The sequence below is a fragment of the Myotis yumanensis genome, unplaced genomic scaffold, assembly GCF_028538775.1.
Source record: "Myotis yumanensis isolate MYYU_CA2020_CCGP unplaced genomic scaffold, mMyoYum1.0.hap1 SCAF_3, whole genome shotgun sequence".
NCBI lineage: Eukaryota > Metazoa > Chordata > Mammalia > Chiroptera > Vespertilionidae > Myotis > Myotis yumanensis.
Window position 1 is genome coordinate 144,544,369 of NW_027223754.1, and position 25,717 is coordinate 144,570,085.

Below are 25,717 nucleotides of genomic sequence, written 5' to 3' on the forward strand. Positions count from 1 at the left end.
AAGTGGACATACAGAGGCCAAGAGACATGAAAAAATGCTCAAAGTCACTGACCATCAGAAAGATACAAATTAAAACAACAATGAGGTATCGTCACACACCTGTCAGAATGGCTACCAACAACAAATCAACAAATGACAAGGGCTGGTGAGGACGTGGAGAAAAGGGAACCCTCATGCACTGCTGGTGGGAATGCAGACTGGTGCAGCCACTGTGGAAAACAGTATGGAGTTTCCTCAAAAAAACTAAAAATGGAACTGCCATTCGACCCAGTGATCTCCTTCTAGGGATATATCCGAAGAGACCCAAAACACCAATCAGAAAGAAGATATGCACCCCTATGTTCATTGCAGTGCAATTTACAATAGTTAGGATCTCATTAGTATTTTTAAAATCTGCTTGCACTGTGTTTATATTTTCAAGCCTCTTTTATTTCCTCAAATTTATGAGTATATTGTTATCTCATCCATATCTAAAATATCCAATATTTTAGCACATGATTCTGTTCTCGGTTGTTTCAGCTGTCTCATGGTCATAGAACCTTGTTTCCTTGTGTACTTCATTATGTTTGACTAAGAGATGCTCTTTTTCCTTGGGATTTATCTGTGGAAATCTTTTGAGATATGACATAAAGGCACATATTTATAGAAAGGATTTGTTTTCATTCTTGTCTGGCATCTGGGGGCATCTCTAGACAAGGAGTGCAATTTTAAATTAATTTTAAATTTAAATCCTGGCTTAATGTTTATAGTGTACCAAGGTTGTTTTTGTTTGAGCTATAATGCCATGCAAGAGTTACTCTTAGCCTCAAATTTCAGGGGAAATTTTCTTTTCCTCTTGACTTGCTTTCCAAGTTCAAAACAGACAATTTCTTTGTAGTCTTCTGAGGAGGAAGATAGGTTTATTTCTAGTTTATCTGTGTGCTGAAGGTGTAGTTTTTTAAGGTCCTGGCTTTATGGGAGGCCTCCCATTAAACTTCTCACCTTTAGCTTTGTCTTCTTTTCCTATCTCTGTGAAACCTTGAAAATTGTCCTCAAATTCTCCTGGTTGGGAAAGTGGCCTCAAGACAAAAGCCAGATCCAGTATTTTTATAATCTCTTTGTTTTTAAAGGTAAGAATATGTTGCATGAAATCACAGTCAAGCCCTCTCATCCTATATAATAAAAGCCTAATATGCTAGGTGTCCAGTCGTCCGGTTGGCCATTCAACCAATCAAAGAGTAATATGCTAATGATATGCTATGGCCGCTCAACCACTTGCTATGACGTGCACTGACCACCAGGGGCAGACACTCTGACCAGTAGGTTAGCTTGCTGCTGGGGTCTGGCCGATCAGGACTGAGTGAGATGGGCCAGACACACTATGGAGCCCTCCCTGGCTGGCCAACCTCCCACATCCCTCCTCTGCCCTGATCATGCACCAGTGGGGTCCCTTGGCCTGGTCTGTACCCTCTTACAATCCAGGACCCCTTGGGGGATGTCAGACAGCTGGTTTTGGCCCGACAACAGAACAACCGGTCTCTATGACACACACTGACCGCCAGAGAGCATACGTTCAACACAGGAGCTGCCCTCTCATGGTCAGTGAGCTCCCACAGGGGGAGCATCGCTCAGCCAAAAGCTGGGCTCATGGCTGGCGAGCACAGTGGCGATGGCGGGAGCCTCTCCTGTATCCCCAGCAGCGCTAAGGACGTCCAACTGATGGCTTATAGGCCCACTCCCACGGGGAGCAGACCTAAACCGTCAATCAGACATTTCCTGAGGGCTCCTGGACTGCGAGAGGGTGCAGGCCAGGCTGAGGGACCCCGCCCCCCAAGTGCACAAATTTTGTGCACCAGGCCTCTAGTATTGATATAAAGACAACTCAAAAAATCTGAAAGACATTCTATTTTTAAAAAGCAAAAATACCAAAAATTTGATCAATGCTGCTGGGAAATATGTAATAGTGATACCATTATAATAATCTGGTTATTATTTAACAGGAAAAGAGTAAAGGGAAGACTAGATAATATAGGCATGCTATTTATACACCTTTGCCAGAAAACTGTAATTTAACACTCTCCAAGTCTGTTCCCTGCTAATTGATGGGGGAAGGGACTGTCAAAGGCAGTTTGGATGTATGTCCAGCAAGGTCTGAGTGATGTGGGAAGGTTCTTACCTACAGATCACACCTGGGAGCAAGTCAGTGGCCAGAATAATTGTGGCCACTGCATGGCCTCGAAACCTGGATATTTAAACTCCTAGACAAAGGAGTGTGCACTCTTGGCTCTCGGCCCTCTAGCTCTCTTGGGACTCATGTAGCAGGGGCGAGCACACCCCTGAGCACACATGGCTCACAGCCATGTGCTCTCCACTCAAGGCACTAATGGAGTTTGATTAGCCTGGTGCTCTGCCGGACCCAGCTCCAGACACTTCAGACAATGGTCCTCCTCTTGGCTCTGCTGGAGCCCCCGCTGCATCTTTTCCAGGACTGGGTTAAGGGGCACGGGATTTTACAGCCCAGGGAATGTAACTCCATACAAATGAAGTCTTTTACCACATCTTATTCTCCCGTGGGGGCTTCTGAAAATGCTTATTTCAGGGGTACCCCAAGAACCCCATTCCCACAAGTGACAAGGAAATCTGGCTCACTAACTTATCTGGCAAAAATAGCATGAATATATGTAGAAAGCATAAAATCTCTAGATAATTTTTTCAGTAAATCATCACATGATCCTTAGCCTCCCCCTGAAAGAATCCATGAAAATGTGTGTGAAAGTGTGTCCAAAGACATAGTTTCATTATTTCAAGGGAAATAGCATATTTACCTCCAAAAAAAGCTCTATGGGCCAAACGGGCTTTTCTTGTTTATTTGACTAGAAATATATCTACACTGCATAATAACATGATTTGGCCTGTTTGAAATAGAAACTCTGATTGAGACTTATATATGTCATTGATTAATATAGAGGTGAATTTTTTTATACTTGGTAGGTATAATTTTTTAGTTAATAAAAAAAATAGACAATCTTTGGGTTCACATGAAAGAGGGAGAGTAATTAAAAGGATCCATAATGGTAAAACAGTTAGAGTATATCACTCTTGAACACTTTTTTGTTGTTAATCCTTTCTTGAGGATATTTTTTCCATTGATTTTTAGAGAGAGAGAAACATCGATGTGAGAGAGACACATTGATTAGTTGCCTCCTGTATGTGCCCCAACCAGGGCAGGAGTCAAACCTGCAATCTAGGTACATGCTTTTTTAAATTTATTAGTAACCATCTAGGGCTTCTGAAGATTGTTATATTACATCAATATACCAAGTGTGTTGATTAAAAAAATAGGTGGTAATTATGCTACTAAACTCAACTCATTCACCATTATTCTTCAGGAAAATGTGACTTAGTTTAACCTCTTCCAACCTATTCCATTATTATAAGTACTAGAGGCTCAGTGCAGGAAATTCATGCACAGGTAGGGTCCTTACGCCTGGCTAGCGATCAGGGCCAATCTGTGGGATGACCGGGGGCAATTAAGGGTTCCCCCTGGCACCTGCCTTGGCCAGCCTGGCGCCACCCGCTCGCCAGCCCTGCCACCCGCTGCTTGGCTGGCCTGGGGCCTGCAGGCTATAGGCAGCTCCTGTGTTGAGCATCTGCCCCATGGTGGTCAGTATGTGTCATAGCTACTGGTCATTCCACCAGTTGTTCCACTGTTTGGTTGATTTACATATTAGGCTTTTATTATGTAGAAATACAAACTTTATTTTGTGCACTTTTTTTCCTGATTTTCTCCAAACATTCTTTTTGTAAAAAGGTAGTTTTATTCCTATTCTCCTTTCCTTCTATGCTTCTCATTTGTCAAAATGTCAAACCTTAATTCCAGTTGCCTTGATTGTTTATCCTTTTTAATCTTAATTTATTCTTAACTTGTCCTTTTTCTAACCTCCATAGAATCCCATTATTCCAGAAAATCTATTCAAAACATTGCAATTCCCCTATGTGCTAAGGGAGGAATATACATTGGCTGATTCCCAAATCTTTTTAGTTTTTATCTTCAATTGTTTTTCAATATGATTATCCCGTACAAAACAATTTCAGATTCTCAGGTCTCCTAACTGAATTGACCTTGTTCTGTTAACAGAAGGGCTATTTTTTTCTGAGAAGCATTATAGCTGCCTCCTAGTCTAATGGAATTAAAGTTGCATATAGTTGCAGGGTGAGCATGTTACAGCAATGAAATACTCTGTGTATATTACCATTTATACCAACTGAAATGGTACTTTTTATTTTTAATTATGGCTATTGATGCAATGTGGCATGAGTGAACCATTGCAAAAATCATTAGAATTAGGCTTTTTGCATAAGCAACACACTAAGAGCATCTGTGGTGAGAAAGTATTTCGGACAGCTGCAGAAACAGAATCTCACTACAACCCAGAGCTGCAAGCTGAGACTTAACAAAGCTCTGGCTCGTAAGCTTCTTATATTGTGTGATCACCCCTCTGGCTTCCACAAAAAGAGCAGAAGAATAAAGTCAAAGCCAACACTGCACCTTCTTAAGCATTTCAGCAAAGTAAAAAGGACAGGCAGAAACTGTGTGCAGCAGAGGAATTCAAAACCAACACACTAAACAATTAGTTATAATAGAACAAGACACAAGAAGGGCCAGGGAAGATAATATTCTTTGGGATTAATCCATTCTTTACACTATTGAGGAACATGCTATTTATTTTTAACAAATACATACATTTTCTTTCAGTTTCATCAAGTGAATCTAACTCAGAAAACCATAGCTAGTGGAGAGAAGCACAAGTGACCAGGAAGGAAATGGCAGGCTGTTTTAAGTATTAAGTATTAGGATTTGAGCAAGAACAAAAAAAGCCATTCAAATGGTGATGAATCAAACACATATACAAAAAATAAAATAAAATAAAAACTTGCTTCCATAAGCAAAATGCACAATTTAATAATTTACCAGTAAGTGGTAAAGGCATTAACATAGAAATGTCAACACAAACATTTCCTCCTACCACATACATTTTCTTTTAAAGGGCAAAGAAAAAAAGCATTTCCTTTATATTATGTCTTAAAATCACCTCTGGCTTAAAATAATGGTAATTCATGGCCAAAGGCAAAGACAAGACTCTCTGGTAATAAAGAGTCACTAAAGTATGTTCTGTCCTGGACATTCTTTGGATTTTTTCACCCAAAATATCAGCAGATGACTCAGAGATGGATGGGAATTATCTCTTATTTTTTCCATTTTACCTAACAAGCAAGTAGTTTGCTTTCTTTATCATTCACACTTCTACATGTATAATCAAAGGGAAAAACAAAATGCTACAAGCATAAATATGTGCATGCAAAATTAATTTCTAACAAGTTATGAATTTTATAGTGCATTCCCTGAAATCAAGATCCAGGAGGAATCTTTTTAATGGTCCTCCAATTTAGTTTGCTAATCTGGGAACAGATTTTATATATTTTTTTAATTTTATTATTTTTTCCTTTTTATTACATTTATTGGGGTGACACTAATTAACAAAATTATACAGGTCCCAGGTGCACAATTTTACCGCATGTCATCTGTACACTGTATTGTGTGATCAACAATCCAAGTTAAGTCACTGTCCATGAAGATATATTTTTAAAGACTATCAAAAAATAAAGATTTTATAAACTTAGTAGCTCATATTAAAATGTTTAATTGCCTTTTATGTTAAGAAGTTCTTTCTCAGATGAACTGAAATTTCTACCTGAAATTTAAGGCCATTTGTCCTGTTCTGACCTTGATATTGACAGAGAACTGGTGAGCAGCCTTCCGATAATGAGCAGTTACATATTAGAGCCAATTATTAAGTTATCCTTAAGCCCTCTGTTCTTCAGGGTGGGCATATTCATTTCCTTAGCTTTTCTGATAGGGTTTTCTTTCCAATTGTTTCTAAATCAATCTTCCCCTCCATCCCTCTCTCTGTTCTTTGCTTAATTTTTCTCAGTCTCTTAAGCTTGGTCACATTTCCTTTACAAGATGATCATAACCAGTGATTATTACTTCAGATTTTATAACCCTTATTTTTCATTTGCATGCCAGTACATTACTTATTTTAAAATATGACACTTTTCATTCAGGTAAAATCCCTTCCATTAGTATATGTCAAAAGACTGTAACTCAAATCATATTTCCTATTAGAACAGTGGCATAATAGGTAATTAGTTAAAGAAAGTGTGCTGGTTGAGTGGAAAAGGCATGAGTTAGAAACAGTGATAAGTGAATCCCAGCTCTGACCCCTGGGAGCCTGAGGATATCCTTAAAATCCCTGGGCCTCTGTTTACTCTTATGTAAATTAGAGATAATATCTATTTTACAGGGGTGGAAGATTAATGGAGATTATTAAGTGGATATCCAGTGGAAAAATAGACCTTCAAAAGCAATTGATACTATTATTCCTGCTACTTGTATTATTGCTATTATATACCTGACCAAAAGCCTGCTGTCCAAGTATTTAACAGAAATGACCACAAGTGCTATAGTTAACCTAAATAGCTATATACAATGCATCAGATACTGTATAGTTGAGTATGTACAAAAGTGTCAGAGAGGACAAAGTAGTAATTACATTCACTTGATAATATGTATGTAGTTGACTGTAAAAGAGAAAGCAAGGCTAAGAAGGACTGTTTAGAAGAATAAAAGCTGGAAAAACTTGCAGAACCAGGGACTGATTGTGCCTGAGGCAGGAGAGTGCAGAAATCACAGGAGAAGAGCTGAGCTGACAGGATAGGGATCCCTTGAGGTCCAGGGCTGAAGGGTCAGGCCACTTGTGACAGAAGCCATTAGAAAACAGAATGACTGGGCAACATAATTTCCTCCCCGCCTGGAATTCATATGGAATTACATCAAAAACTCTTTAATCCTATTTCAAGTGCCAACTCTCTTTCTTAATTCTTTTAAACAGATGGGATCTTCCCCTCTGAAACACCACAACGTTTTGTTTGTATTGCTTCTCTGACATTTACTTTAATTCAACACAATGAATACTTACTGAGTGCATGCAGGCAGTAGAATGAATACTGGAAAACAATGAAAACTAGCCATAGATCTGTCACTTTATGAAGCTCGCATCCCATGGGGAAAATGGGAAGCCAGGTAATATAGTAAACATAAAATTGAATAAATTGTATAACCTGTTAGAAGGTGATCGGCACAATGGGACGAAACAGTAGGCGGACCAGACTAAGGGAAATAGGTGAAGAAAAGAATGATGGTGTCAACTGACACTAACATGGGTGACCTCTTTAAGTAGGTGACATTTAAATAAAGGCTTCAAGGAGAACAAGTTAGAACCATGTTGATCTAAGGAGTAACATCATTCCCTACAGAGGAAACAGCCAGTTCAAAGGCCCTAGTGTGGGAGGGAGGTGGTTTCGTGGGAAGCAAGAGAGCTAGTAAAGCAGGAGCAACCATGAGTTAAGGGACAGCAATAGCAGATGAAGTGAAAAGGATAGCAGATAAAAGGAGGGTCAGGAGTCTATGGGGTCCTGGGGAAAATGGGGTAAGTAGAGATCAGATAAGGCCTTGTGAGTCATTGCAAAGACCACCTTTTCTCATTTTGGTGGGTAGGATTTCAAGCAAAGAAGTGGCACTATCCGACTTAGGTTTCAAAAGAGATCACTCTGAATAACTGATTGAAAGCAGCCTGACTGTAGGGAGCAGGATTCAAAAAAAAAGAAAGCTTTTAGGAAACGATATGGCAATACGATGGTGATTCAGACCATGTGGCAATAGTAATGGTGGGAAGAAGAGGTCAGATTCTAGAAATACTTCGACAGCAGGGACAACAAGGTTTCCACAAATACAATGAACAAACAAAAGATAGGCTCAAAGGTGGAGTTGCCATCCACTGAGATGGTTCATATCATAACTTTCCTTAAAATATATTTATTTATTGGCGAAAAGTTTTAGAATAAGAGCGCAGAATTTGGAGTTAGACAGATCTGACTTCAAGTCCTGGTTTGCTCACTTTCTAGATGTCTAACCCTGTGAACATAACCTTTTCAGTCTCAGTTTTCTCATCAGTAAAAATGGGTTAAAATGCCTACATTCCAAGTTTTCTGTTGGAAGTAAATGGGGATAATACATAATACATGCAAAGTTTCACAAGATGCCTCGTATGTAGCAAGTGCTCATTAAACTACAAATATGACTTGCTTTTACTTAGTATAATTACTATTTTTATTTCATATGTTTTATGTCCAGCAGTAGATATTTTCTTGATGGAAGGTGCCATCTTATTCTTTCCCTGGAGAAATAATTTGTCCCATATAGAAAGTTAGCATGTGCCCTCCCTGTGTACTAATCATGACCTGGCTAACAGAATGCTGTGGATGCAGAAACTGGTAACAGAAGAAACAATAGTGAAAATGAGTCATTGGCCTTTTTATATTCACTTCTAAAAATGGTAAAAACTGTATATATTTTCCTCTTTGGCCATATAAAGATTTTTAAATTTCAAGTCTGGAATACTAGTTGTACCAGTTAATAATGTGGATTTTTTTCAATAGATGGAGTTACACATATGTTGATATATGCGATTTGATATGTATGCCTTTTTGTTGTATTGACAGCAAGCTTCAAAACTTCATATGTCAAATTTGCTAAAGGTATTAACATCATAGATATTTTTACGCTTAAAAATGTCGAATTCCATGCCAAAAAAAAGAGCATTTGCGGGAAGTTTTAACTAATTACTTTTTTTTGAAGAACAAGTTATCATATACTTCGGGAAGCTTATGGTGAACATGCTCCATCTCAAAATACTTGTGAACGCTGGTTTAAATGCTTTAAAAGTGATGATTTCGGTGTGAAAGACAAAGAACGTCCAGGGCAACCAAAAAAGTTTGAAGACCAACAATTGCAAGCATTATTGGATGAAGATGCATGTCAAACTCAAAAACAACTTGCAGAAAGATTACACGTTTCTCAGCAAACAATTTCGGATCATTTACAAGCAATGGGAAAGATTTTAAAGGAAGGAAAATGGATGCCACATCAACTGAACAAAACACAAAAGGAAAACCGAAAAGTCATCAGTAAAATGTTGCTTCAATGGCACGAAAGAAAGTCTTTTTGGCATCGAATTGGCATGAAAAGTGGTTTTATTTTGAGAATCCCAAAATGCACACAAAATCATGGTTTGATTCAGGTCAACCATCAACATCGACTGCAAGGCCAAATCGCTTCAGAAAGAAGACAATGCTCTGCTTTTGGTGGAATCAGGAAGGTGAGATGTATTATGAGCTTCTAAAATCAGGTGAAACCGTTAATACTGATCTCTACCAACAACAAATGATCAATTTGATCATGAAACAACCAGAATGTGCCAGAAGAACCGGCAAAGTAATTTTGCTTCATGATGACTCACCATCACACACTTCAAAACCAGTTAAAGACACGTTAAAAGATCTTGCCTGGGAAGTATTAACCCACCCACCGTATTCACCAGACCTTGCTCCTTCAGATTACCACTTGTTTCCATCGATGGCACACGCACTTTCTGAGCAGCACTTCAAAACATACGAAGAAATGGAAAATTGGGTCTCTGAATGGTTTGCCTCAAAACAAGAAAAGTTCTATTGGGATGGTATCCACAAATTACCTGAAAAATGGGGGAAATGTGTAGCTAGCGATGGACATTACTTTGAATAAAGCACTTTTCATGTTTCTCTTGAAATTATCCTGTTTTCTTTTATTACAAAATCTGCATTATTAACCGGTACACCTAGTATGCTGGTAGAGTATTGCAAGTTGAATTGCCACACCTCCCTTTTTATTCATGTTCCCCATGATCCCTTGTGGATTTTTCTCAGCTTGACAAGTCTTTCCTTTCACTCTGTGTAATTTCATTTTATTTCTCAAATATATCAACCTTGATATAAGAATTGCAAAAAAAAGTGTTTTTATTTTTAAAGTATCCTCTTTAAATGTGCTGAAGTCATATTGAAATCTGCTCCTCTCTCCCAAGCTTGTAGCAATCCTCCACAACTTGGCATCATATGTAAATTTAATGAGCCTTCACTTTCTTTCATCACCCAGGTCATTGGGTCATTACTTCATATCTCCCTTTGTGCTTTTAGAGAAAAGAAACCATGTTAATCTATCTTTTCCAGTCTTCCTATCTTTGCACAGTATTTTCTTATTTTCATTATACTTTGAGGACAAAAGCATCCTCATTTTTAATCTACTATTAAAATGGAAAACTTGTTACTAGACAACCATTTTATTAGATGTAATGCTTTCAACTCTTTTACCTTGCAGATTAGTTCTTACCTTTTTCTCTCCCCATTCTAAAAATATGTATGTAATTTTAGTTTTTTTAAATTCATATAATCAGTATGGCCTTGATATGATCCATGTTGAACATTACTTGGTATTTCTGCAAAAAACACTCAGTTCTTTATTTTTAAATCCACAAAAATTAGTATCTGCTCTGTTAGCTCCTAATCTTTATTTCTCTATAATCTTCTCCACCCTTATAATACATTTTTGGGTAACAAGTGATTTAAAGTATAATAAAATTACTATGCAGGAAGAATAACAAAAAACAGAAGTGGGAACAATTAGTATAATGAGAGAAGTTAAGCCAGCAAAACGCTGATGCAATGAGAAGTTGACTTTCGGCAGAGGTTAATATTGTCTAGTAACAGGGATCTTTGCGGGGAGAGCATGGAAGGGCAGTAGCAAGAAGTTTTTATTAAGTGCTACATAGTAGAGTATAAAAAAATCATAAATTCTACATGCTACAACTATAGACACAACAATATTTTCTAAATTTCCAGATCTATCATGTTATTTCTATCTCTACCTTTGTAGGACTATTCTGCTAAGTAAAGGTCAAACTTCTTACTATCACATAAGAGGTCTTCCAAGTTCTTACCAGCTTATCTTCCAAACCTATCTACTACCCCAAACCTTCGGTGTTCTATGATCATGTGAAATCCTTGATATTTTACTCAATCACTATTGTGTTCCTTTTATGAACCTTATCTGTAAAAGGGTTCTTTTTTTGAGCCTTTTAATCACTCTCCTTCTGCTTACCCACATAACTACATCTTATTCTTATTTTTATCATAATTCTCAAGATTTTGATGTTGGCATCCATTACTTTTTTCTAACCATCCTTTTCTTTTGAATCCCTACTTCAAGTGACTTCAGTGGGCCTTCCGATTCCATGGCCTATCAATCTCTCCCACCAGAGGATGAGTTCATTAGACTTGCTGGCCAGTCAGAATGTCCATAGGGAATCTCTGGCCCACGACATAGGGACTGGCCAGAGGTGATCTATTATCTAATCAGAACAAGCCATAGCCCTTTGAGGGAACAAAAATAGATTCTGTTTTGAGGCAGGAAGTTTACTTTTTCTCTGAGCTCATTAGGATCATAAGGTTGAGGACTCATTCAGCCAAACTTGTTTGGGACCACCTCTCTAAGAATTACCTAGAAATTATGTCAGATAGAGGCAAAGAGCCATGAAGCTGATGAAAAGTAGATTTCTGATGACACTGCTGTGAAATACCTGGATTTAACCATTCCTAATGCTTATACTAAATCTCAGGCTTATCAGTTATTCAGTCAACAAATTCCTTTCTATTGCTTAAGATGGCTTGAGTTATGTTTCTACATTTAAAATGGAAATACTGCTGATAATACTTATATGTAACTGCACTGATATTTATAAGCTGTCTCTCCTTTATGTCTTATTGATTGTTATACCCTAGCACTCAGCACACAGTGCCTGGAGCATAAGCAGAGGCTTACACATGATTTCAGAATAAGTGCTGCAACCAGAGTTGTTGATTAAAATCGGTAGTAGTAAGAATGTTGGCACTAGAACCTGGTTTTCTGGCCAACATATCCTTGGATTGATCATGACTCAATTTTAAAATGAAAATAATATCCCCAAAAGAGGATTATGATAATTAAACGAGTTAAATGTAAAGAATTTGGCACAGTGCCAATCACAGAATAATCATCCAATAAACATTAGCAATTGGTATTATTTATGGTTGTATAATTATCCACATTACCTGTCATACATTCATAAATGGTTTACTCATTCCATCTACAAAGTTAAATTGGTTATTGCATATTACCCACATGTCAATTTACTACTAGAAAGAACTTGAGAGAAGCCAAGTTGGAGAACTGAACAAAGGCACTAAATATACATTAAGGACTGGTAGAGAAACAGTCAAAATGAAGTCCCTGATATTACAGCCAACTTGAGTTTTTATTTTTGCACATTTACATTTGAAAATTATTTTCCATACATGCTAGCAGGAACAGGGGTCACTATTTTTTACTAAATTTTTAGATGTTTGATTTAGTACCATGTGCATGAATCCAAACAATGAGGGCCCATCAAGTAAACATGATGAACAAGTAGACAAAAAATCAATAAGAATATAGAAGACTTACACAACTCTTATCAACCAACTTGACCTAATTGCCATTTATAAAACATTCCAGCCAACAAGAATGAAATACACATTCTTTTGAAGTGCATGTGTGATACATTTACCAACAGACATCAAATTCTAAGAAGATTCAAGACATACAGAATATAGTTTACTGACCATGATAAAATTAAATAAAAAATAAATAACAAAAAACTTTCTGGAAAATTGTCAAATATTTGTAAGCTAAAAAATGCATTTTTAATAACTCATGGGGCAATTAATAAATCAAATGTGAAATTATAAAGTATTTTAAAGTGAATGAAAATGAAACCTCAATATAGCATAACTTGGAGCATGCCATTGGTAATACACTTAGAAGGACATTTATGCAATAAACATCTGAATTATAATAGAAGAAAGGTCTCCAACTAAAGACCTTAGTGTGTACCTTAAGAAACCAGAGAAGGACAAGTTAAACCCAAAGTATATAGAAGGAAATAATATTGATTAGAAAGATAAGTCTATAAAATAGCCAGTAAAAGCAAAAATCAACTAAACCAAAAACTAGATTTTTAAAAAAATAAAATGTATAAACTTCCAGCTAGACTAAGAAAAAGGAGTAAGACAAAAATTAATAATAACTGGAATAAAAGAAGTTGCATTTTTAGAAATGCTGTGGTTATTAAAACAATAAGAGAATATATCATGTCCAATTTTATGCCAATAAATTAAACATCTTAGATGAAATGGGTCAAATCCTTGAAAACATACAAATTACTAAAGATTACTTAAGAAAACATAAACTGAATAACCTGCTATCCTATCTAATAAAGAGTGGATATGCAAATTGACCATCACACTGTCACAAAGATGGAGGCACACATAGCCACAAGATGGTGGCACCCAATCCCCTCAGCCCTGCCAGAGTCCCACAGTTCTTTCAGCCCAGCCAGGGGCGCGGCAGGTGCATGGTGCAACTGGACCCACCCTCAGCCCCCCAGCCACCCAGGGCCGGCCTGAGGTGCTGGCAAGACTCGGATGTCAGCTGCCCAGCCACCCAGGGCTGCCCGAGGATCAGGTAACCAGGACCAGCCAAGGCTTGTGCTGTCGGCAGTGGCAGCAGCAGAGGTGTTATGAGGGCATCGCCTTCCCCTGGTCCCTGTGTCACCTCCCGCCCCTGAGGGCTCCCAGACTGTGGGAGGGGGCAGGCCGGGCTGAGGGACCCCCCCTCCAGTGCATTAATTTTCATGCTCCGGGCCTCTAGTATATTAATGAAATTATTAGTTAAAAATCTTCCCTGACTGACAGGTGTGCTCAGTGGTTAAGCATCGACCCAGAAATCAAGAGGTTGTTGATTTGGTTCCAGGTCAGAGCACATGTCCTGTTTTGGGGCTCAAACCCCAGTAGGGGCCATGCAGGAAGTAGCTGATTAATGATGTTTCTATCTCTCTATTCCTCTCCCTTCCTCTCTCTCTAAAAATCAATAAAAACATATTTTTTTAAATCTTCCCATGAAGAAAATTCCAGGCCCAGATTGCTGTACTGATAAATTCTACCAAATATTTAATAAAGAAAGAATATAAATTCTACTTAAATTCTCCAAGAAACTTGAAAAAGAATAGTTTACATTCTATGAGGCTAGCATTATAGCATTAAGAAAACCAGACAAAGACATTACAAGAAGAAAAAAGAAAAACTACAGACCAATATCCCTACTGAATATAGATGCAAATTTTCAAAACAATTTTCAGCAAATTGAATCCAACAATATATATTAAAAATACATTATGATCAAATGGCATTTGTCTCATAAATTCAAGGATAATCTAACATTCAAAAATCAATCACCATAATTCACATATTATAAAGTAAAGCAACAAAAACAAAAATATAACCACCTTGATTGATAGGGAAAAAGGATTTGTTGGAATCAGCATACATTTCAGGTAAAAATTCTCAGTAATGTCAGGACACAATGAAACTCTTTTAACCTGATAAAGGGTATTTATAAAATATTTGAGGAAAAATCATACCTAATGGTGAAAGAGTGAATATATCACTCCTAAAATCAGGAACAATACAGAGATGTCTGCTCTCACTTCTACTTAACATTTTATAAGATAACCATACAAAAATAAATTGCATTTCTGCATAGAATAAAAATAATAATAAATGGAAATTAAAACCAGTATCATTTACAATAGCCTGAAAATATGAAATATTTAGGAATAAATACAAAGATTTATTCACTGAAAACTATATTACTTAGAAAAATAGACTCACACATACATAGTCCACTGATTTTCAACAAATATGCAAAGCCAAACCAGTGGAAAAAGGATAAACTTTTCAGGAAATGGTTCTTAAAAAATTGGATATCCATATTTTAAAAAAATAAAAATATATTCAATTCAAACTTCACACTAGATGTAAAAATTAACTCAAATAAATCATAGATCTAAATATAAACCTAAAACTATAAAATTTCTAGAAGAAAAAAAAAAACAAAAGAAAAACTCATATAGCCTTGAGTTAATCAAAGATTTCTTAAATATGACACCAAGAGCACTATCACTTAAAAAAAAAGATGATAAAATATACTTAATTAACACCTATTGCTTTTAGGAAAAACACTGACATGAAAATGAGAGACAGGTCACTATTTGGGAGAAATATTATTTGCATATCATGTGCCTGATAGAGAACCTGATTCAGAGTATATAAATAACCCTCAAAATTTTATAGTAAGAAAACAACCCAAATTTTTTAAAAATGAGCAAATGATTTGAACTGGCCCTTCACCAAGGAAGACATGTGAGGGAGAATAAAAAAATGAAAAAAAAAATGGTCAATAGCATTAGCCATTAGGAGAATGTAATTTACAACTGCAATGAAATACTTTATAATATCTACACTAAAAGCACTGATTATATCTAGTTAGTGTTGGGAAAGAAGTGGATAAAGTAGAACCCTGTATACTGCCTGTGGGAATGTGCCATGGTACAATGGTACAACTACTTTAGAAAACAGTTCATTCAGCAGTCTTAAAACATTAAACATACCTATCATATCATCTGAACATTCCACTTCTAGGTGTTTACCCAAGATAAATAAAAGCAAGTACACATGCAATGACCTGTACACAAATGTTCAGAGCAAGATTATTAGTAACAGTATAAACTAGAAACAACCCAAATATTCAGGTGAATAAACAAATTGTATTATATCCATATATACTACAACATGGATGTATCTGAAAATCATTCTGTGGAGTAAAAGAAGGCAAACAAAAAAGAGTGCATACTGTATGATTCCATTTATAAAAATTCTAGAAAATGCAATTTAATCTATAGTGAAAATCTTGATCAATGGAAGAGTGAAGGGGGATGGGAAGAGAAATTATGAGCAAATTGCTAATGATATATTCATTAACATGGAGATGTTTTCATTGTGTGTATATATGTCAAACATGTCAAATTATACCTTTTAAATGTTCAGTTTATCATACTTTAATTATATCTCACTATAGCTGTTCAAAAAAAAGAGAAATTTTTTCTTTAGAAGTCTTCATTGAAAATTAGTACATCCTAGTATCACTTGAAAACATGTGGTAAGGATACTATTATCAGTGGTACTTTCAGCATGAAGATACTTGGCTAGACATGAAAACAAACCCACAACTAATATCATACTCAATGGTGAAAAGCCAAAAGACTTTTTTCTAAGATCAGGAATAAGACATGGCTGCCCAATATCACCATTTCTATTCATCATAGTACTGAAAGTCCTAGCCATAGCAACTAAACAAAAAAAAGAAAAAGATAATTTTTAATTGATTAATTACTTTTTTAAAAGAAACTAAGGCATCAAATCAGAAAGGAAGATGTAAAATCATCTATCTTTGTAGATGACAGAAAACCTTAAGGATTCCACCAAAAAATTGTTACAACTAATAAATTAATTGAATAAAATTGAAGGCTACAAAATCAATTGATTCAACAAACAAATTTGTTCGGTTTTTATACATTATCAATGAACTATAAGAAAGAGAAATTAAGAAAGCAATCCTATATACAAAATCATCAAAAACAATAAAATACTTAGGAATAAATTTAACCAAGGAGGTGAAAGATTTATACACTGAAAAACTATGACACTGAAGGCAGGTGCACAGAGCAGCCGGGCCCACCTGGGTGTGGGCCCGGCCTTGCCACACGCCTGCTGTCCCAGCAGTGTTGAGGGTACTGAGCGCCACCATCTTGTGGCTATGGGTGCCACCATTTTGGGGGGTGTGGCAGTCAATTAGCATATTCCCTCTTTATTGGCTATGGGCGCCACCATCTTTGCAGCCTGCTGCTCATTCGTTTGGTCGTCCCTCACTAACCCCCCTGCCAACCTGGTCACTCCTCATAGCCTGTTTGGTCGTCCATTTGGTTGTTCCAGTTGCGATAGTCTCTTAGGCTTTTATATATATAGATTGTAATAAAAACAGAATGGTACTTGCAAAAAACAAAAACAAATAAACAAAAACAGGTACATAGAACCAGTGGAATGAAATAGAGAGCCCTGATATAAATCCATGCATATATGGTCAACTAATTTTAGACAAGAGCACCAAGAGCATACATGGGAAAAGGATAGTCTCTTCAATAAATGGTGTGAAACTGAATATCCATATGCAAAAGAATTAAACTGGTCTCCTTTCATATACTACTAAAAAAAAATTCACTCACAATGAATCAAAGACTTAAGTGTAACCCTGAAACCATAAAACTCCTAGAAGAAAACAAAGGGGAAAATATCCTTGACATTGGTCTTAGCAATGATTAGATAAGATACCAAAAGCACAGGCAACAAGAGCTAAAAAACAAACAAAAACTAAAACAACAAATAGGACTACATCAAACTAAAGAGCTTTGGCCCAACAACAGAAACAATCGATAAACTCAAAAGGCAAACTACAGAATGGGAGGAAACATTTGCAAACCACATATCTGATATGGGGTTAAAATCTGAAATATATAAAATACTCATATAACTCAATAGCAAAATAACAAGTAATCCAATTAAAAACGGGCTGAGAACCTGAAAAGAAGACATACAATGGCCAACAGGTATATGAAAAGGGGCTCAACATCACTAATTTTTAGGAAAATGCAAATCAAAACCTCATACCCATTATGAAAAAGCCAAGAGATTACAAATGTCAGCAAGGTTGGGAAGTAAAAGGCACCCTTATACAGTGCTGCTGAGAATGTAAATTGGTACAGCCTTTATGAAAACAATATGGAAGTTCCTCAAGAAATTAAAAATAGAACTACTATATGATCTAGCAATCCCACTCAGGGGTATATCTGAAGGAACTGAAATCAGTATCTTAAAAAAATATATCTACAAACCCATGTTCGTTTTAGCATTGATTCACAATTGGCAAAATACAAAAAAAAAGAGTCTTTCAATGAATTAATTAATATAGAAAATCCTATATAATAAAATCCCAGTGAATGAAATGACAGAACTACCAGAATGACCAGAGACCAGAATGACTGTGGCCCCTCGCTCCAGCCGGCCCTGACCCCCAGCGAAGACCCCCACCACAATTAGGTGTGTAGCCAGCCTGCAAACCACCCATGGACCCTCACCCCGGCTCACCCTGCCCCCCAGCGGGGATCCCCACCCTGATCCAGAGCCCCCATAAGGGCAGGCCAGCCAGCCCCCACCAATGCACTGGGCCTCTATCCTATATAATAAAAGGGCAATATGCAAATTGACCCTATGGCGGAATGACCAGAATGACTGCTCGACCAGTCACTGTGAGGTGCACTGACCAACTCTTGGTCCCTTTCCCAGTCCGGCAGGCTCTAATTGCCTGATGGCAAACAGGGAACCAGGGGTGAGTGGCAGTGGGGGGGAGAAGCTGGCTGCAGGCAGCCGGGGAAGATGGCCCTCATCGAAGGCCAAGCTTAGGGACCATACCCATGCATGAATATATATATATACACACACACACTATTCAGCCATAAAAAGAAGGAAATCCTGCCATTTAAAACATGAATTAAACTGGAGGCTATTATGCTAAGTAAAATAAGCCATTCAAAGGAAGACAAATATTATATAGTATTACATCTATGAGAATTTTTTAAAAAGCCAATTTCATAGAAATAGAGAATACAATTGTGATTGCCATGGTCAATTGAAAGAGGGAAATGGGGTGACATATGTCCAAGGGAACAAATTTTTAGGAGTAAGAAGAAGATGTTCTGATGATCTAATATACATCATGGTGACTATCTATAATAATAAAAGCGTAATATGAAAATCGACCGAACAGCCAAACAGCGGAACAACCATCCAGACGACCTTCCGGACAAAGCCGAGGCTGCGAGGGCCGAGGCAGCCGGGGCTGCGAGGGCTGAGGCAACAGGGCTGCAAAGGTCTACTCTAGCACAAATTTTGTGCATCGGGCCTCTAGTAGTTAATAATATGGTATCACATACTTGAAAATTACTGAGAGTCAATCCTGGGCATTCTCACCATAAAAGAAAAGTTAACTATGTGAGGTGATGTATGTATTAATTATCTTGACCTTAGTAATCATCCCACAATGTATATTAAATCATCACATTGTACATTTTAAATATGTATAATTACATTTGTCAATTGTTTCCTCAATAAAGTTTAAAGAAATACATGGCTAGAAACCGTATCTAGTAGTCATTACAATGATGGTCCTAAGAATCATGGCAAAGTTTGCTCGTTTATCACATTTGTAAAATGGCAAGCCTTTGCACCAAAATATAAAGAGGGTAAAATAATAATTATTATATCTTTACTCTTTCCTACTGTTTTGTATCTTAAACTTCTTGAATAAATTTGTAATTATTCAAATATAAGGAAGCTGGAATCGATGTTATTTATGTCTAAAAGCATACTTGTAACATATTTACTCAAAATAATATTTTTCTATTATTCATCCTGAAGTAAGTTGTTATTTACAAATAGTCATAGAATTGGTGGTAGGTGGGAAATAACTACAGACATGTCTCTAAACTCATCTCAAACTATCTTAAATTATTTTTTGCATTATATTTCAAGAGTCAATACAGTTTAAGTAACTGAATGTATATCCTGCAAAATCTAGCCCAAAACCTCATATATAAAAATTAATAGATTTTAAATATAATTCTACACTTTCACTTATTTTTATAAAATATCAAAAATACCCTTTTTGAGCCAATGTGATGATCCATATCTTCAACAGATATTTTCTAACACTATGTATATCCTTACATATTATAGCATACAGTATTAACTAATAATCATTGAGATAGTCATTACCTGAATGCAAAACCATATATCCAAATGACTGCACCAAAGAATTCTGATGAATTATTATTTAATCTTTAGTTATAATTAGAAATATCTTGTTTTTAAGAAAAAAGAATATCTTGCTTTTAACACTTTTAAAAACAAAATATTATTAAATAAATAAAGCACATAGAAATCCCATAAATGCAATTCAATACACCAGTAGACTTTAACACTACTTTAATAATTATTAAATGGCTACTAAGTATTAAACAGTGAGATATACATGCTCTACTAAAATTAAAACTAAAAGAAGGGGTATACATCCTCTACTAAAATTAAAACTAAAAGAAGGGGTATAAAGAAAATCCTAATCCAAGTGACAATGGGAAAAAGTTCACAGTGTACCATATTTTGATGAATGATCATTTGACCAAAGTCTCTGCCATTCAAAGTCTAGTCTTTAAATTTTCATTTATTATGCTTATAATCCAGGAAACGTGCTTAACCCCCCAAATCTCCCTTAAACATTGTTTTTAAAATATATGTCATGTCACTGTCTACACCCCCATTGGCATCTGCAATCAAAATAAGTAAGTTTTTAAGGGACATTCAGGAAAAAACAATTTGTCAGTATATAGGTCAGTTCTCTTCTACACTAATAAAAGAGAAAGATGCAAATTGACAATACCTTCATGACGCCCACCAGCCACTCAGGAGTGAGTATGCAAATTAACCCAATAAAGATGGTGGCTTAATTTGCATAAGCAGGAACCGAGCTGCTGGGGGCGGGGCGGGACGCTTGCGTCGTGAACGCCATGGCAACAACGCAGGCATTCAGCACCGCCCCAGCCGCCCCGGGCCTCTGGGCAGCATGTGAGGGTGGAAAGGCACTATGGGTGGGAACCAAAGCAAAAAGGCAGCTCTGGCTGGAGCAAAGGTAGTGCCGGCAGCCAGGGGAATGAAGGCCCATTCTTGCACGAATCTTCATGCATCGGGCCTCTAGTATTAATAATATTACAACTGACATTTACATAACTCCATTTCTACAGCAATTTCTTATTCAGTCTCCAAACATTTATTCATTAATAGTTCCAATATTTCTATGCATTTGGCAAACATTCATCTCCATTTTACTGATTTATAAAACAAAGTTCTAACTTGTAAAATAACACGAACTTAGTAACTCTATTTTCTAACTCACAGCCTCATTTCTATGAGCCAGGAAGAAGAGAAGAATATAATACATGTAGCATGAAATAGTTTGGCTTCCTCAGATTAGTGAAATATCCAATTATCACTTGGATGTTACCTATTCTCACCTTTTTATATGCGATCCAGTCAAACACCCTGTCAATATCTGTTGCCTGTAGCACTTCCTGTGATACTGGATGGGAACTGGCCAAGCCATCAAGCAGCATCACTTCATGCAGAACATCCGTCAGAAACCTCTGTTTTTCCTGCAATACAGTAGACAGGGCAATATCAAGGTGATTCATGGTTATGACAGAACGTGTGTGACAACATGAACAGAATCTGTGTTACTTAATTGATGATGTTCATCAGCCTACATGGCAAGACTTAACTCTAAAGAGAACCCAGTGTATAAAATGCCCCTTAAGTTAGTCTAAAATAAAAGTGGTTGATCTGAGCACATGAAACAAAATCAATGAACTACAAATAGATAGAAACGGACTCTGCACTTTAACAGTGGTTAAAGCAAATTTGGACAGTGGGCACATAATGAAACTGACTAAGCTTATTCATGCATTCTGCATGGTCAAGACTACAATCCCATCCCAAATAAACTTCTTAGTTGAGTTCAGTATTAACTAAATTTCAGGGTTTCAGTGCTATTTTGCTATTTACACCATTTATTTCTAGTACCATTGAACAGCTCAGTCTCTCTCTCTCTCTCTCTCTCTCTCTCTCTCTCTCTCTCAGACACACACACACACACACACACACACACACACACACACACACTTACACATACACATTTATTTCAGGAGGCCACAATAAATAATAAAAAACATTATTGACATGAAACTATAATATCTGTGGATGTATAATGTGTATGTGAATTCAGAATAATGGACATAAAATGAAGATTAATAGATATTAATATTCCATTAAATTAACTTGTGAAAACAGACAAAATTATGAGACTTTTATTCTGTTCATCCTTGAGGCATTAGTATTTTCTGTAATAAAAGCTGATTTGTTATGTTAGGAATAAACTGTAAAGAAAAATTACATCTCTGTTGTTTTTATTTTATGAAGCCTGCTTTAAAGAAACAGCTTGGGTTTTGTAAAAAAAAAAAAAAAAAAATGCTGCCAGCTATTCTTCCGTCTGGCCTCCTGCCTTCATTGAGGGAGGAGGGAAAGAAAAAAGAAGTAGCAAGAGACAACAAGGGCTAAATAGCCCCTAGATAATTGGGACCTGAGTATCATTACCGAGATTAAAGAGTGCAACACTTAAATTGCTCTAGCTAATTCTGAATTCATTCCTGGAGCATCCTAGTTTTGAGCCAGCAGATAAATAGTGTGTTATTTCTGAGTGAGTTGTAATTTCAAGCTGAGAGAACATCAATCCTGGACTTTAAAAAAATAGAAATGGAAAATAAATATGCTAAAAACAATAGTTAATTGGGCATGTATGTGTATTACTTTAAATCTGGCTGTAAAGAAACATTTTTGCTCATCATTATTGGCTCAGTGATTTAGCATGTTTAATCAATGATTCAAGTAATTAGCCATCCAACTATATACTGTAAGATTTACTTTATAATAGCTTATTTTATAGTCTATTGACTATGTATCTAATTTCTTCAGTCCTTTTTTGTCCTAAGAGTTTCACATCATTGGTCTCTGCTCCCTCAGAGGGCAATGGACCAATGACTGAACCCAAAGTCACTCTGAGTTCCAGAAGACTGTTCCAGACCATAAGAATCCACAGTGAGCCCAGCTGGTGTGACTTGGTGATGGAGTGTTGATCTATGAACCAGGAGGTCATGGTTTGATTCCCGGTCAAGGCACATGCCTGGGTTGCGGGTTTGATCCCCAGTATGGGGCATGCAGAAGGCATCCAATCAATGATTCTCTCTCATCCTTGATGTTTCTATCTCTCTCTCCCTCTCCCTCTCCCTTCCTCTCTGAAATCAATAAAAATATTTAAAAAATAAAAATTTTAAAAAAGAGGCCACAGTGAGAAGTTCAAACTTACAACAAATTAATTGACAAATATGACATAAACTAATACCATATTTTTTCTCGACTTAAATTCTTCATATAAGACAAATTAAAGAGCATGAAGTTGGACCTTGTGCTTTAAAATTTTAAGAACAAAAAGACTGGTGTATACATTGCTCATTTTAAGTGCATTATAAAGCAAAATTATAAAAGAGAAAATAATGTATTTCCAAAATAAAAATGTTAATGCTACTTTTAAGCTGGCATGCAATCTTGTTACTCAATTTCAAAATACACATTAAAATTATTTGATGTTGGAATTCATGGCAGGAATCATGAAATGTATAATTATATTTCAACTTATCCAATAAACATTTTTTATAAGAAGTACTAATTGAAGAGGTGATTTCCACTGAAAAGGTAAAATATTCAAGTCTTCAAATAGTGATTGCCCATACCATTATGTCACTCAAATGTCTCATAAAAAAACACAGTGTAACATCAACTTAAAACGATGCTTTATTTAATCCTAATTATAAAATTAGTAGCAATAAATATATATTGATCAATATTAAAAATTAGTAAACATATAATGGTTTTATATATGTGATTTTTAAGTGGTATAAAGTAATTGGCTTTATAATTATAAAAATAAAATCTTAGGTAAATTTCAAAAATGAAATTTTCTTATTTAAGCAAATGTAAGTTATATGTGATATGTCACTTCATGCATCTGGAGAAAAACAAACGCTTGCCTAGTAAGTAGAATTTCAAGAAGCAGTGTCTAAATTTAGTAGTGTTACATCAATTAGCAAATATATATATATATATATATATATATATATATATATATATACATATATATATTCTACATTGTTGAAGAGAATGATATTGTGTAATTGAGGGGGAAAACAGCATTAAGAGAGACAGAGAGGAGAGGAGGGAAAGCCTGGCAGAAGAGCACTCACAAAACTAAGAAGAGAAAAGACCTTAAATTTAGAAGGAAAAAAGAAAATTCTAGCCAGAGGCAAACCAAATTTAGCAAAGCTACAAAGGGCATGCAGGAGAGAAGGTGCTAAGTTTTTATAAGGACCTGTGTCACAATAAATGCTCTTAGCCTGTCAGTCCCTGGCTGGGACCCTCTTCCTCCTCATCATCAATAACAACAATAACAGCAAAAAACTACTAAGTACTGATCCATTGCCTACTGTGGACCTGAGACTATGGAAGTTTTAAAAAAAGTTAAGTAAATAGTGGCTATAATGTGAGATGAGATAAAATAAAGTAATTAACCACAGCAAACAAAATAATAGTTTCCTCTTACAGAATAGAAATGCTAAAGAATTTTGGGGAAAATAATATAATTATTTTTTGTAGGGACTAGGCTTTTGTCATATATTTATCCCCTAAACACAGTACAATATCTGCCATAAAGTATGAATTTAATACAAATTGGTTGAGTGAATGTATGAATGAATAAATTAATAAAATAATAGTGGCTCCCATGTGGGAGCGCACTGACCACCAGAGGGCAGCTCCTGCATTGAGCATCTGCCCCCTGGTGGTCAGTGTGTGTCATAGTGACCAGTCATTCCCAGTCTTTCTGCTGTTAGGGTCAGTTTGCATATTACCCTTTTATTATATAGGATAGAGGCCTGGTGCACGGGTGGGGATTGGCTAGTTTGCCCTGAAGGGTGTCCCAGATCAGGGTGGGGGTCCCGTTGGGGTGCCTGGCCAGCCTGGGTGAGGGGCTGATGGCTGTTTGCAGCTGGTCACACCCCTTCAGGGTGGGGATCCCCACTGGGGTGCCTGGCCAGCCTGGATGAGGGGCTGATGGCTGTTTTCAGGCTGGCCAGGACTGAAGCTGCCAGCCTCTCCTTTTTGTCTTTTTTTTTTTTATTCTGGAATTTATTTACCTTCTATAATTGGAACATTGTTGCTTTTGGGCTCAGAGCCGGGCCGCGGCAGGCCGGGAACCTTGGCTTACTCCATCACTGGAGCAAGCAAACCTCCTGCTCGCTTCAACTGCATGGCTGCCGGCCTCCATCTTTGTTGGCAGTTAATTTGCATATCGCCCTGATTAGCCAATGGGAAGCATAGGGGAGGTACGGTTAATTACCCTTTTTGTCTTTTATTAGATAGGATAACAGATATATAAAAATAATAAAATTATTTATGGAAAGTGTAATGGAAAGGTAGCTTTTGTTCTGATGTGTGTGTGTGTGTGTGTGTGTAGGGAATAATATACTTAGGGTGCACATTCAACAGTTAGTTTTCATTCTACTTCATATTTTAAGGACACTGTGCACTATTCTACTTTCAAAAAGTAGCACAATAAGATACAATGGAGCATCTATTTACAAATTTAATATTAGTAACAATAAATCCTACCACTCTAATATAGACTCCTTAGAATTATTAAATACATGCCTACATTTAAACAGTTCTAATAATGTTGAGCATATCATGTCATATTGAACTATTCTTCAAAAATATATTAAATCTGCCTGAACCGGTTTGGCTCAGTGGATAGAGCGTCGGCCTGCAGACTGAAAGGTCCCAGGTTCGATCCTGGTCAAGGGCATGTACCTGGGTTGCGGGCACATCCCCGGTAGGAGATGTGCAGGAGGCAGCTGATCGATGTTTCTCTCTCATCGATGTTTCTGACTCTCTATCTCTCTCCCTTCCTCTCTGTAAAAAATCAATAAAAATATATTTTAAAAAATATATATTAAATTTAATTTTTGGATAATAATGCAAGCTTTTCAGAAAAGTAAAGTTTAAG

General features: G+C 36.5%; 1 protein-coding gene across 1 annotated transcript in view; it reads right to left on the minus strand.

Annotated features, from left to right (window-relative positions):
- The window catches only part of TRHDE (thyrotropin releasing hormone degrading enzyme), a 389,314-nt gene that overhangs the window by 146,251 nt on the left and 217,346 nt on the right, over nt 1-25,717 (minus strand). The window contains exon 6 of the mRNA XM_070409715.1: nt 21,063-21,200. Within this exon, the coding sequence (XP_070265816.1) occupies nt 21,063-21,200 (138 nt within the window). The remainder of the gene's footprint in view (nt 1-21,062; nt 21,201-25,717) is intronic.